This window comes from Symphodus melops (assembly GCF_947650265.1).
Source record: "Symphodus melops genome assembly, chromosome: 19".
In the NCBI taxonomy this organism is placed as follows: Eukaryota; Metazoa; Chordata; class Actinopteri; order Labriformes; family Labridae; genus Symphodus; species Symphodus melops.
The window spans coordinates 14,113,700-14,127,100 of NC_136709.1; the positions used below are offsets into that span (position 1 = coordinate 14,113,700).

Here is a 13,401-nt window from a genome sequence, read left to right on the forward strand (position 1 = left end):
AGTGAAAGTAAGCCTATGCAAGATTGTAGGCTGTAATAAACAAAACGTCGACCTAAATAAATTAGGCTGATCAAAGAAAAATAAATAAAGGAGACAATGGCCCTTATGTTTAATTTATCACAATGGTGGTGGGGGGTTTTGAGGAATAAAACCACTCCTTTAAACGACACAAAGACACTTAAATAAAGTTGAGCACATTTATTGACCCATTGTTATACAAATGTGTTGACAACCCAATTGTCCACAGTCTTCCACAGAACATGAACAAGTGCAGCAGATACGAAGAAAATGAGGTCCTGACCAAAATTACATTCAAAGAATCAAACAAGATGGAATAACTCGTCACAAAATAAATGTTACACACGTTACAAATCGAAGTTGACACACGCCTTGACATAAATTCAAAACTAACATTGTGACATTTTCCAGTCTAAATTTATAAAAGAAAATCACATTTCATTCGTTTTTATTTTCTTCCGGGACTGACAACAGTCCCTTCAATGCCATCAGTCCTCTCCTGTGTTTTCTTGCACCCCTTTCTTCCTCTTCGTTTTCCTTTTCTTCTTCTTTCACAAACATTTGAGGACATAAAAATTACAAGCAGTTCCCCGGGGACAGCTGCACAGCGTGCCAATACGCGCGCCTTTACGAACGGCACAAGGCTCCCCAGCGTCACACTGCAATGATTGAAAATAATTATTTTCTTGCCAAAAATCTCTGAGCCTTACCAAACAACGAGTTATGCCTCGAAATGGAACCTTTTGAATTCAATAAGTTGTGAATGCTCGAAGACGACAAATAAATTCAAACCAAGTTACCTTATCATATGTACACATAGCATATCCATCACAAATGCCTGAATTGGTGAGCTAGAATCCCAAAATGTGATGTACATACCGAAGGAAGCCAGCCAAGCTTTTTCTCTAACGGCATCTCTTTGCTCCTCAGCTTCTCCAAAACTTCTTGCAAGGCATCAATCTATATTGACAAGAGTTGAAATTAAACAAGCAATAAAATTATTTCGCAAGCTTCTTTCCTGAACATATACAATAGTTATTCATTTCCTTCACAAATTCTCTCACCAGGTCTCTCTCCTGCTGAGTCTTTAGGGAGAAATCCAACGATCGAGTCTCCAGAGAGGTGTCCTCTGCTCGAGAGAGCCACAGGAAGGCGCAGCAACAGGTGGCCGCGAGGAGGAGAGCTTGTGCGCTGACCATGGTGCTTAAACACAAAGGAGGAGTCCTTATCTTCAGTGGGGAGTCAGTCAAAACGCTCTGGACGTATGGAAGTCTCTGGTACTAAGATGCCCTCCTATTTATACGCTTTGCTGACATCAGCAAATCTCTGAAATATTAATGGCACATTGTGACACTGGTGACACTATCCAGCACCTTTGTATCTTTAGATAATCACAGGAAGGGGTCTGACAGGGGGAAATCACGGTGGGGTTAAAGGTGGATTTACCTTCCATAAAACACATTTCATTAAGTAAACCGGTGGCTGATGGGGTTGAAAAGTCATTTTCGTCAATGATAGCCTTCATCATAATGGATGTCTGACTTATTGATGAGTCACTTTGATATGATTCTGGCTCCCCACAGTATAGCTCATCACAGAAGAAATATAACAGACATGGTATTTACGGTTATGATTTGTCTTAACGAATATTATTATCTATAATAACTGTTGTTAAGAGATATTTTGTGAAAACAAACATTGTTCTCTTATTCCTGTTGCCACGAATCTATTCTTATTGTCCCCTTCTGTCATCAATATTCAATAAAAGTGAAATATGACCTCGGGTAGACCTACATTGACACCAATCTGTAATCAGGACCCAATTTCCTTTAGTAGGACCTAATCTTAACTAACTTAACCTAAACTGGCCCCTGTCTCTTATGTGCATGCGTGCGTGTGTGCTAAAGAATGGTAATGGTAAAATAAAGTAATACGTTTAATTCGATAAAAGTTGTATAAAATGATCATCCAGACACCATTGTTATAAGTTATATAGGCGTTATTGTGAAGCCAAGAATTATGTTATGTTAAATAGTATAGTTTTTATTTTCAAGGGTTTCTCTATCTGTATTTTGATGTGATTAAACAATATTTTGCTCTTGGTTTAAAGATGAATGACTTGATTACTGTAAAGCAATAATACCTAAAAAGTTTCACAGACAAGCCAGTACTAAATAGGATATATCGTTTAAAGTATCTTCTTTTGTTGTCGTCATTCATCTCGCCTATTACTAACTATTATCTCTTTATTTTATTTGCCCTTCGATACTTCCTCTCACCGCAGGGGGCAGCAGTACTCTTTCAAACACTATGACGTATGGGAAGTGATTCTGACAGACCCGGAAGTGTAATACGGCCTACAAACAGCTAGCTAAAAGTGTATTGCTAGCTCTAAATCGATTGATTCCGACGTTTTCCTCCCTACGTGAAGTGACTAGCGAAAGCAAACATGTCTGAAAGAAAAGTGTTGAATGTGAGTATCTTTATGCCAACTACGAGCTTTGTATGCAATGTTAAAAATGTTTCTGCGTTAGCTGGGAAAGCAAGCAGGTTATCATTAGCTTCAAAGCTAAGTCTTTATTAATCATACATTAATTTAAGACTTACTTTTAAGTAAACTGTGACCATTTAGGCATCCTAAGTGTATTATATGCCAGATAGAGTTATGTTTCTTGCTTTTAAACATCATGCTTTATAACACCTTCATTAGGTTTTTTATTAACAGATGTTTGTTTTTTTGTCGCCCACAGAAATACTACCCTCCAGATTTCGATCCATCTAAGATCCCGAAACTTAAACTCCCCAAAGATCGTCAGTATGTGGTCCGATTGATGGCTCCGTTCAATATGAGGTTTGTCTGTCTCTTTCTTGTGTCTCAAACCCTGATCACTTATCTTTTACCATCCACTTCATTTTATATCCAGTTTACTTTTCAACAAATTTCGATTACCGTGTTTACACGATATACTTTGTTAATCACGCGATTAAGACATGCTACACACACACACACACACACACACACACACACACACACACACACACACACACACACACATATGCTCAAACCACAGACTGTAAGGCACCATCATAGATGAGACATTTTGGCATTCTTTAAACAAATACGTTAAAACTGTCTTTTAATAACTTTATAATGTATTGTGTCAGTTTAAAACTGTTCTGTTCTTTTATACTTTGATAAGAAGTAAAAAGAAGTGTTCTTCAGATTTATGGAATGACTACTAGACTAAGGCTACTTTTACGTGTCTGAATGGCTTTTATTCACTGGGTCTGTCGCTATGGAGTCCACAGTTTTTACTCTCTGATTGTTTGCAGATGTAAAACATGTGGCGAGTACATCTACAAGGGGAAGAAGTTCAACGCCCGCAAAGAGACTGTTCAGAATGAGCTGTACATGGGACTCCCCATCTTCCGTTTCTACATCAAATGTACTCGGTGTCTGGCTGAAATCACATTCAAGGTGAGACGATTTATTGCTCTGTTTTATCACAGGTACAAATGTTTGAATGATTAAATAACAACTCTTTTACAACAGCTTAATATGACAGCTAAATAAAAAAAATAAAGTTTATCCACAGCTTTTTATTTTGCGCTCATTTCTCCTGCTGTGACCACAGACTGACCCAGAGAACACAGACTACGCTATGGAGCATGGTGCAACAAGAAACTTCCAGGCAGAGAAACTCCTCGAGGAGGAGGAGAAGAAAATCGTACAGGAGAGGGAAGAAGAGGAACTCAACAACCCAATGAAGGTTGGTGTTGTTTTTTTTAATGGAATTTTATGTTAATATTTTCATATCTAAGACTAATACATTGTCAATTTCTATGCATTTCTATACCAGGTGTTGGAGAACCGCACAAAAGATTCCAAAATGGAGATGGAAGTTTTAGAGAACCTGCAGGAGCTGAAGGAACTGAACCAGAGGCAGGCGCAGGTTGACTTTGAGGGAATGATTGGACGGTACAGAGAGCTGGAGAAGAGAGAGAGGGAAAAGGAGAAAGAAGAGGACGAACGAGAGACAAAGTAAGTGGGGGATGTTTACACAGAAGATCATTAGTTAAAATAAAGGGAGAGGTAAAGATAATTTGCTAAAACCAATTACCGGTAAAGTCTCGATGACTAATGGTAAAGCTCAATACAAAACGTAATTTCCGCCTGTTTGTTCTTGTGATTGTTGTTTTGATCTCTGAGCAGCAGTCATTAAAATCCCAATCAAATCCTAATGTGCTAATTGTTTCACAGAGAGATGTTGGATCGTGCCCTTGTGAAAAGACTCAGAGACTCTGACTCTGACTCAGAGAAGGAGGAGAGCAGCAGCTCGCAACCAAAGAAAGCCATCACAGACAAACCAACAGACGTGCTCACCACTGACAGCCACAGAGAGGCACAGGTACATGTGAACACAGTGTGGTTGTTTAGATATCTGGTACCCCTAGAAATGATGAAAGTTATTCAAACTCAATCTCATGTTGTGTCTTCAACAGGGATCTTCATCTGGAGGAGTGAAGAGGGCTAAGGTGGAGAGCTGGGAGAGGAGTGTTGGGACGCTGGGCAAAGGAGGGGCACTAGGCTCACTTGTAGTGCGAAAGAAACCAGCAGCAGCCGTCAGTAAAGCCAGTGCAGGGGTGACCATCTCTGCTTCTTCATCACAAACAAGTAATGCCTACAACTCGTATGAAAGCCTTCTGAGAGATAAACGTGGATGGTTCCATTTCTCCATGTTCACATCCTTTATAAAACGTTTGCTCATAATTATTGTATGTTTTGTTTTACAGATTCAAAGATATCTTCAATTGAGTCCAACAATGGCCCCAAGCCTGTTAACACTCAAAATGGCTCTTCATCTCTCAGCCTGCTGGGGGCGTATTCAGACAGTGACAGCAATGAGAGCGAATGAGAAGAAGATGGACCTTTTTGTAATTCTGCACAGAAATGAAAAAAGGAGAAAAACAGTGTGTGTATTTCCTATAAAGACATTTCTTTACAGCTTAATGATAATGGACTGTCATTAGTAGGTTTTGTTGTCTATCCTTGGAAGTCAGTAAATATAACTATCCCTGATAAAATACAATGTGTTATTTTGTTTATTAAAATCATTTTAACTTCATGACTTGCTCATTAAAAATATTTTTCCCCAACTCCCATATCTCTTATCTTTTAGACGGGTATTTCAATGAATTCTTGTTGTGACTTAATACATATTGGGGTCAATCATTCCTTGTGATACACAATATGTATATATAAATAGTTGCAAGATGTTCTGGTTTTTGTAAAAATGTTGGTATTAACATCTGATAAATTAGTCACCTTTTATTATTTTAACTCTAATATTGGCCTTTGTTCATCATTGACCTTGTGACCAGCAGATGACAAAAAAAAATCACAACTTAAGATCCACTTAGTTTATTTCTTGAGCTTTAATCATTTGCACTGTTCTACTCCTAATCAGATTTATTTTAGATAAAATAATGAATATTTATTTGCGTAAAACAAAAATGTTTTTTGTCCTGCTCTGATTGACTCCCTTGTTGAATAAGGCTTAGTTTCTTTTAATTGTAATGAAATTATTCATGATAAAATAAAAACTCTGTTTAACATATACTTTTTAGACATTTACACTGGTTTAGTTTTTAATTTAAACTAAAAAACATATATATCCAAACTGGTAATGCAGTAAATCTTACACTTAAGGTTACAAATAAATATGAACTTTTTCCTTAAGACACAGGTACAAGAAAATAATATTATTTGGACTATTTTGACAGTATATAAACAATGCCATTAGTAAAATGAAATTACATTACTGAAATTGAATTCTTGAAACAAAGGATTGTATCTGTGAACACGTCTGAAGCTTTTCTGTCCACAGACTAAAAATAGCTCACTACTGCCCTTTAAGGCTGCGCGCGCGCCGTGTTGTGTCGGAGACGGTCTGGAGTCTGGACCAGTCCAACTAGCATTAGCTTCCTGACCTGCTTGGCTCAGTGGCTGCTGGACTGATTTCACGGATAACAATGGTTTATTTTTAGGCCTATAAAAAACAACGTTGAAACGATTTGCTGGATGGTCGCCGTTAAGACGTTAACTGGGCCACCGGGAAGCCGTCAGCGCGCGAGAGAGAAAGAAAGAGAAGTAAACGTTAGTGCTTAACGTTTATTAATGGCGAGCTAACGTAGCTAACTTAGCTCTGCCAATGTTGACATAGCGGTTACCGTGATTTATACAGCTCACATTAAGACATCTTTAAAAGCTTAACGGATGTGTTTTAATGAGTGAACTGGGTGCCGATAGCCCTAAAAAGTATTAACATGTTAGCCTTGATGTATTGTTTAAAATAACTGATTGATTGAAAGCCATGATCTACCTCCTGATGCTAACATCAACTATTGTCACATTGATTTCTGACGTCGAGTGTTGGATAATTTTTACTTATACATTTACATAAAATCCCTATGTTTAGCTCCACGTTTTTACTTCGCAATGCCTTAGTGCTAAACCTGTTGACAACTTATTAAGTGTAACATTGTACTGTGTTTTGTCTGTGATATAGGAAAATTAGAAAAACATTACACCTCACCAATTAGAATTTTAATCTCTAACTGTGTGTCTTACAGTCCTGATGCAAAACTGTGACCGTTCCTTCTTCTTCATAGCTCTATCATTGCTTGTTTTTGTTTCTGATGTGTAAAGACTGAAGACAAACTTAATCAAGTCAAATAAACTAAAAAAACTCCTCCTTACAGATGTGAAGCAGATGTTTTATGATAGTATTGTATTGATTCCTTTGTGTATGCTACCTATCTGTTTTCCATTTTGTTCTCAGATCCATGGCAAAGTGGCTGAAGGATTACCTGAACTTAGGCAGCAGGCGCGACCCTCCTCAGCCCCCGAGGCCAGACTACAGCGAGAGTGAGATTTTGAGGGCCTACAGAGCTCAGAAGGAGCTAGATTTTGAAGACCCATACCACCACTCTGATAAGGAGCATCAGAATGGTGGTTTCAGCCCCTGTAGTGCCACAGTGAGCCTTCCCTCTTTCCCGGCATTCAGTTCAGCACTGTCTAATGGTGTGGAGGTATGATTTACATGTTTTAGCTTCATGTACGGACATTAAGTGTTTTTGTAGTATTTACCAGTTACGAGTTCCTCACTGTACAAATGGTGTAGCCTTTGATAATAAAGACCCCCCCCCCCCACACACACACACACACACACACCTTTGTCATCAAGCATTGCTGTTACTTTAAAAATCAACATTGACAGTTGATCTATATGTGATATTTTCCAGGTTAAAGTGGTGTCACCCAAGCACAGACTAATCAAAGTGGACTCTCAGGAGTTTGGTCGTTGTAAAGTCCCGCTGAGTCCTGTGACTGTTCAAGAGGAACCTGTAAGAACTGATTTAACTTCTGCCCTGCTCCGTTTGCCTTCGTTTTGCTTTCTCACACATTCGATCGTATATGTTCAAGTCTCTCAATTGTGAAATGCTCTTTGTTCATCTCTCAATACTTTAGGTGGTCCCATCTGCCCCTGCAGCTTTGGACGCCGACACCGACTACTCGGATCCGTTTGATGTCCGTCCAGACCCTAGAGGCCGATCAAACTGGGACAACAAATCTGCGCCAACAGACTGCTGCAGCTATATGGAACCATTCGAGGCCCAGCGGATCATCTCCGGTTTGTTATGAGATCACTCTCTTCATAAAAGGTCGACACTAACATTTGGTAAACTTACTTGTTGCCATCTTTTTTGGCTTCTGAAATCCTCAGCAACATTGGCTGTGTTCACACTGCATTCTCTAATATCCAGCTCTGATCTTTTCACATAGCCTTTTAAATGTGGCCTGTATCAGACTCTGGACATTATTGTAAATTAGATTCTTAATCTTACTGAGGTTCTTCTGGTTAAATCAATTAAATAAATTAGTAAAAATAGTCAACATATGAAAGTGGCTCAAATCTGATTTGAAAAGATGACTTGTACTGTTCACACTATAAAAATGATCAGATCCGAGTCACAGGAGCAAAAGAAATGAGATCCAGGACCCTTCAGTCTTTAGTGTAAATGCAGCCTTCACATTTTTAAAGGTGGCCAACAATCTAATCATGTAAGTGTGATTTTACTGTGATTGGCCTTTTTAGTTTTTATGTACAAGAGTAGTTGAATGTCACAATGTCGTCTAGCAGAATTCTTTTTGGAAAGGAACCGGAAATGTTCACTTTCACTTTCATCTCGAATAAAACCTGGAAGGATGTGAGTCAAGCAGCCAGTCCTCGGCCAAAGCACAGCTTCCCTTGGTGGGATTTGAAGGCGGAGAACAGACAGGATGGAACAAAATATTTTATCGTCAAGTCAGTCAGTCTGTTCAACAGATTAAAATTTCACGGGTTAATGAATCAGTTCTTTGAATTAGATGTAGTCTCATGAACAGATGCTGATCAGCATTGTCTCACAGTTTTACCTGGTTGTGACTTTTAAGTCCCGCCCTAAGTTGTTACTTTCTGCGTTGACCTTTCAGAACTGCAGCACAGCGTGATGATTAACAGAAACGGCAGTGGGGATGGCGGTCAGTTATACGATAACCCGTACGAGGAGAGGATTCGTCACCATCACCGATCTGCTCCTGCAGGACAACAACACACTCAGAGGGTCGAGGGTGGACTCTCCCTGATGGACGGCAGGGAAAGCAGGCTGCCTCAGGATGACGAGAGGCCGGCTGACGAATACGACCAGCCGTGGGAGTGGAAGAAGGACAACATCTCGAAAGCTTTAGCGGGTGAACGTGAAATCCCTGTACAGTATGTGCACTTTAAAAAGGTGTCTCTCACGTGATTTGTAAGCTAACCTGTATTATCTTTCCGTGCGGCTGTAGTTCAGTTTGAAGGGGCCGAAAGGGAGCGTTCGAGAGCTCAGACAGAACAGGCCAAGCTCACCAAGACGGGCACTACGTCTTCTTTAACTGACACGACGACACTGCGTCTGGTCGGGGACACGCCTCCTCTCCTCGGAGAGCGGGTGGATCCATGTATGCCACTGGAGAGACAAGTGTAAGTAGGCACTGAAACTGTTTTGGATGGCTGGCTTGTGATTTGAATTGCTGCGATCATCTGCAGGAAAACGTAAACTTTCACTTTCCTGACTCCTGACTCTTATATTTCCAAATTGATCTTTTTTTTGCTCCCTGAAATGCAGATTTTCTTCATGCGTAAACCCCCCAAAATGATTCCATTCATGAGTTTAAAACATTACTTATTGGTTGTCATAACACAAAGGAAGATACGTCTGTGTGGGTTCTCCGTCATCCAAGCTTGATCCAAAAAAATCTGGCAACTATTCAGCCGTCCAGTTGCCTTTCGATTAAAGGAAGACAGTTTTCAGCGAGAGGTGGAGGGAAAAAAATAGAGATTTTAAATAGATTGAGATGGAGCTGAAAGAAATTCAGTCAGTCTCACAGACGACGGGAGCAGATCCTGAAGTATGTACTCTTTTAAAAAAATAGAATATTTGCATCATGAATCTAGAATCATTTTGAATCCATATCGTGCGACACCCAAACATTCCCAGCCCTATTGTCAGCATGTTTTGAATGTTGTTGTTTTTTTTGTGACACTTTGAACTATACTGCATTCCCTTATTTCTGCTAAATCTTTGAGGTCACTTGTCAGGCAGACGCAAGTAGAGGAGAGTGTCTCTGCTTGAAACACTTAAGCATCTAACTATGTTGGAATGAACACTCTCGATCGTTTCTTGTTTTTTCTTTACTGAGTAAAAAAACATTTCTGCCCTCCCCATTTGGACTTCGAAATGTTGTTTCACAGTTGATCTCGAAAAGGATATTACTGTCATATGTTCCTCAAAACACAACGTCAGCTTGAATGTATCTTTTGGGAAAGCCAAAATGAGCTCAGTGCTTCATGTTGTTGTGTTTCCTCTATTTGTCTCTTGTTCTATGTGTCTCCTGAGCCCAGTTACTTGTTGCTCCAAAAAGATTTAACTTCAAAATCTGAGCTGAATAAACTGGCGAATAACATTCATCACTTTCATTTACTCTGAGCGCACTCAGAAGTTATTTTTTTAATTCACTTCCTGGTATGACAACATTTAACTGTCATTTTTAGCATGAACACTGAAAACAACAATACAAATATGCTGACAGAAAACTGTTGAGCAGTCATCTTTAAAAACTTTTTTTTTAAAAATCCAGAGGTTGAGTGAAAAAGGTGATGGATTGGAGTCTTCAGTGACTGTCTAGCTTCGGTTCAAGAGAGGGTGATGACAGGATGAACCGTTGTCTTTGCCAGCAGCATGGATTTTTATATCAAACTGTTTTGATGGTCATGTTTCCTGCAGGTGGTACCATGGCACCCTGAGCCGCTCGGACGCCGAGGCTCTGCTCACTCTGTGCAAAGAGAACTCTTACTTGGTGAGAAACAGCCAGAACAGCAAGACGGACTACTCGCTGTCGCTCAGGTATACACGCCTGCTTTACCCTCTGATCATTATCATTATGGGCTAATCCAGATACGGTGGCAGCTAATTTTTTGGACATTTTTGCCTTTTATTGGATGGGACAGCTAAGGAGAGACAGGAGGGAGGGATTGGGGGACGACACACAGCGAAGTTCTGAGTTTTGATCCATGGCCATTTCAACAAGGACTATTTCCTCTGTACTTAAGATTTGTGACTTCACCGATAAGCTATTTGGCACCTTGTGTTGCTGCTTTTAAACAGCATTGTTTGGAAATGCATTAAGTCCTCCCAGACTCTCAACATGTTACATCTTTCACTGTCTTAAGACAGAATTGCACTGACTGTTGTTTTTGAGCCCAGTTGGATATTTGATAGTTTGTTGGTTGTCTTTTCGAGATGTTACACTGTCCCCATTGTCTCTTTTGTCACCCTGCTCATGTGCATCTCTGCAAGTGTGTTTTTCAGCCAGTATCAATAATCATCTTGAAAGCAGCTGGTCTCCTGCATGCAGAGAAATGCTCCCAACCTCACATCTGTACTCTTCTGAAGCAACAAACACGATGTTAAAACATGGAGAGGTCTCTGCCCTTCTAAAAGCGTTGCGTGTTTTTGATTGGAGGTTCAGTGTTTTCACGGTCACGGCGGAAAGACAACAATAGCAGACGAAATATCCAACATGTTTTTTTCTGCTGCGTGGTGGTTGATGATCAGCGTCAGACTGACTGTTGAAAGTGTTCTTTTATCTCTCTGACAGGAGCTGCAAGGGCTTCATGCATATGAAGTTTACTCGGTCTGCAGACGGGCGCTACGTGCTCGGAGAGAACAGTCCGCCCTTCTCCACCATCCCTGAAGTCATCCATTACTACACCACACACAAGCTACCAATCAGAGGGGCTGAGCACATGTCCCTGCTGTACCCTGTCATAGTGCAGACCCTCTGACACTAAGACACTAGCATACTCCTGGTGCTACTGAATACAGTATACACTCAATATTTACCTTTTTCTGTCCCTTTCCTTTCCTTCATGCCTTTTCTCTGCAATTCTACCTGCACAGCTCATAGAGATTGGACTTTTTAAGTGCCGTCTTTTTCCGTTTAGAAAACACCCCAGCGACTACCCTGGCAGCTTAAACAGTGGAGCTCAGTGCCTCATAAACATTCACCTGTGAACCAGTACTGTCACTGAAACTTCCCCGTATTACTCCTGGAAGTCAGCAATGATTGATAAAGATTTGTAGCTGAGTAGGTGAAATGTCCAACGACAAACTCGATGTGTTGTGGGACGGTGGACTCTTTTAAGAAATTTGCATGGGAGATTTGTCTCTTTTACAGTAAAAAGAGAAACTGTACTGCCGGGTCACTTTTAGGGCTTAGGGATTTATTTCTTTGGTTTGTGCCAATAAACCTAGGAACTGTTTTTAAGTGACCCCAAAAAAATAAAACATGTTTATTTGCCGTTGGGATTTGAATTAGACAGAAAGTAGGCAATGCAGTTAAAAAAAAAAGAAGAAAGAAAACAAGTGTTTTTGCAAACAAAACGTTTACTGCCCTTGTAAGTGTTAGTTCCACTGTCAACCAAACACTACATATTTATCCCCTGTGTGTGCTTCAGACGCCTGTGAATGTTCCACGATGCTGCGGCGGCTACGTGCCCTGCGTTGTTCTCTTGTCAGTTCACGACATGTTTGAACGGCACAGAGTGACAGTATATCAGACACACATGGTTTCACACAGGCTCCTGCAATACTAGTGTAGAGACTAATAACTGAAGTATTCTCTTGAAAGCGTGCGACTTTGTGATCATGAGTTTTAAAGAAAGGTTTGGTAGATGATTTACTGTTATTTGCTGTTTTATAAGATTTTAAGTGTGTGTTGAAAATAAAGGTGTTGTCTGTTTTTAAGTCGTCTGTGTGTTTTATCTGCTTCCTCTCCTCTATGAGAAGACAAATAAAAATGTGTTCACTCTTGTCATTTGCTGAAACCAAGCTGTTAATTCAACAGGTGCATCGCTTTGTTTCCAGAACACGGTACAAAACGGACTGTACCTGATAGAAAAATGGTGCCCTCTTGACTCACCCTGAATAGACAATATTCTGTATAATGTAGTATACCCCCCTCCCCACTGTTATCTGATCCCCTAACAACCAGCAGGTATAGGTGTCACAGCATGAGAGCTGCAGCAACTACAGCTACGTTACAGGTCAGTAACATTACTGCTCTAAGTTAAGTTATGTATTTAATCATTTGAAGATTATAGGTATATAACTCCCACGGGATGATGTGCATTATATGGGAGCATGAGTGTGTAACTAGATTGTAGAAGACATTAAACATCCTCCAGGGGTGAAGATCATAGTTTGATCTGTTGAGTGTTTTAAGACTGAAGCAGAACATTATTGTTGCAAATCAAGGCTGAAATATAGTCACAATAAATAAAAGGTGTTTTTTTTTTCAAAATGCATGAAATGAATTGAGTCTGTAAATAATCATTGTGTGAATATTAGTTTTACATTGCGTTGGTTTTTACAGCATTTTTTTAGTTTTAATAATTAACGACAGAGTCCAAATGGCAAAGATATTTTACTCCCAATGACTGTATTCTGACAACAAAAACCTTTAAACAACAAACATAATGTCTGTACAATACATGAATACACCCTACTGTGATCAACAATGTCATAAATGAACTTTTTCCCACACAATAATATCAATCCAGTTAAACACTTTCAGTAACACAACTTTTCCTTCTCTTACCACTTTCTTTAAGTATGTTCTCTGTGTTTTACTGTCCACACAACACTTTAGTTCCCGTACTTGTACTCACTCGGGCTTGCAAACTCTTATCAGTCATATAAAAAAAGTCAGTTGATGTATTTTACAAAAATGTTTGTCCT

General features: G+C 39.7%; 3 protein-coding genes and 1 long non-coding RNA gene across 8 annotated transcripts; 3 read left to right on the forward strand and 1 right to left on the reverse strand.

Annotated features, from left to right (window-relative positions):
• Nucleotides 1–183: 183 nt before the first annotated feature.
• Nucleotides 184–3,060, reverse strand: LOC306840569 (cocaine- and amphetamine-regulated transcript protein-like). Of its 2 annotated transcripts, XM_079369942.1 has the most exons (4): nucleotides 2,920–3,060; nucleotides 1,083–1,221; nucleotides 898–978; nucleotides 184–677 (listed from the first exon to the last, which is right to left on the reverse strand). In XM_079369942.1, exons 2-4 carry the CDS (start codon nucleotides 1,215–1,217, stop codon nucleotides 570–572), a joined length of 324 nt encoding a protein of 107 aa, XP_079226068.1. In that variant the 5' UTR covers nucleotides 1,218–1,221; nucleotides 2,920–3,060; the 3' UTR covers nucleotides 184–569. The 2 variants fall into 2 exon arrangements, with proteins under 2 accessions (XP_079226068.1, XP_079226067.1); XM_079369941.1 differs by lacking the exon at nucleotides 2,920–3,060 and having other exon boundaries at nucleotides 1,083–1,276.
• yju2 (YJU2 splicing factor homolog) lies at nucleotides 2,320–5,175 on the forward strand. The gene is made up of 8 exons (XM_079370605.1): nucleotides 2,320–2,491; nucleotides 2,769–2,869; nucleotides 3,352–3,496; nucleotides 3,654–3,788; nucleotides 3,879–4,060; nucleotides 4,280–4,427; nucleotides 4,522–4,693; nucleotides 4,813–5,175. Exons 1-8 carry the CDS (start codon nucleotides 2,468–2,470, stop codon nucleotides 4,932–4,934), a joined length of 1,029 nt encoding a protein of 342 aa, XP_079226731.1. The 5' UTR covers nucleotides 2,320–2,467; the 3' UTR covers nucleotides 4,935–5,175.
• A 747-nt stretch (nucleotides 5,176–5,922) lies between these two features.
• On the forward strand, nucleotides 5,923–12,408 carry LOC306840620 (SH2 domain-containing adapter protein F-like). Of its 4 annotated transcripts, none has more exons than XM_079370035.1 (8): nucleotides 5,923–6,175; nucleotides 6,861–7,110; nucleotides 7,324–7,425; nucleotides 7,550–7,712; nucleotides 8,555–8,812; nucleotides 8,909–9,083; nucleotides 10,387–10,506; nucleotides 11,261–12,408. In XM_079370035.1, exons 2-8 carry the CDS (start codon nucleotides 6,865–6,867, stop codon nucleotides 11,445–11,447), a joined length of 1,251 nt encoding a protein of 416 aa, XP_079226161.1. In that variant the 5' UTR covers nucleotides 5,923–6,175; nucleotides 6,861–6,864; the 3' UTR covers nucleotides 11,448–12,408. The 4 variants fall into 4 exon arrangements, with proteins under 4 accessions (XP_079226161.1, XP_079226162.1, XP_079226163.1 ...); XM_079370036.1 differs by having other exon boundaries at nucleotides 5,923–6,169; XM_079370037.1 differs by lacking the exons at nucleotides 5,923–6,175; nucleotides 11,261–12,408 and adding exons at nucleotides 6,196–6,337; nucleotides 10,584–11,242 and having other exon boundaries at nucleotides 10,387–10,543.
• LOC306840621 lies at nucleotides 9,090–10,220 on the forward strand. The gene is made up of 2 exons (XR_013781354.1): nucleotides 9,090–9,381; nucleotides 9,702–10,220. It is a non-coding gene; the product is annotated as an uncharacterized lncRNA (long non-coding RNA).
• Nucleotides 12,409–13,401: the final 993 nt, after the last annotated feature.

Bases quoted from the DNA above. Each gene is read 5' to 3' on its own strand.
- LOC306840569 (XM_079369942.1), bottom strand. From the start codon at position 1,217: ATGGTCAGCGCACAAGCTCTCCTCCTCGCGGCCACCTGTTGCTGCGCC. The intron at 979-1,082 runs GTGAGAGAATTT...TTGTCAATATAG, and splicing joins CTCAGCAGGAGAGAGACCTG to ATTGATGCCTTGCAAGAAGT. The intron at 678-897 runs GTATGTACATCA...CAATCATTGCAG, and splicing joins AGCTTGGCTGGCTTCCTTCG to TGTGACGCTGGGGAGCCTTG.
- yju2 (XM_079370605.1), top strand. From the start codon at position 2,468: ATGTCTGAAAGAAAAGTGTTGAAT. The intron at 2,492-2,768 runs GTGAGTATCTTT...TGTCGCCCACAG, and splicing joins CTGAAAGAAAAGTGTTGAAT to AAATACTACCCTCCAGATTT. The intron at 4,428-4,521 runs GTACATGTGAAC...TGTCTTCAACAG, and splicing joins ACAGCCACAGAGAGGCACAG to GGATCTTCATCTGGAGGAGT.
- LOC306840620 (XM_079370034.1), top strand. From the start codon at position 6,306: ATGAGTGAACTGGGTGCCGATAGCCCTAAAAA. The intron at 6,338-6,860 runs GTATTAACATGT...TTTTGTTCTCAG, and splicing joins GGTGCCGATAGCCCTAAAAA to ATCCATGGCAAAGTGGCTGA. The intron at 7,111-7,323 runs GTATGATTTACA...GATATTTTCCAG, and splicing joins CACTGTCTAATGGTGTGGAG to GTTAAAGTGGTGTCACCCAA.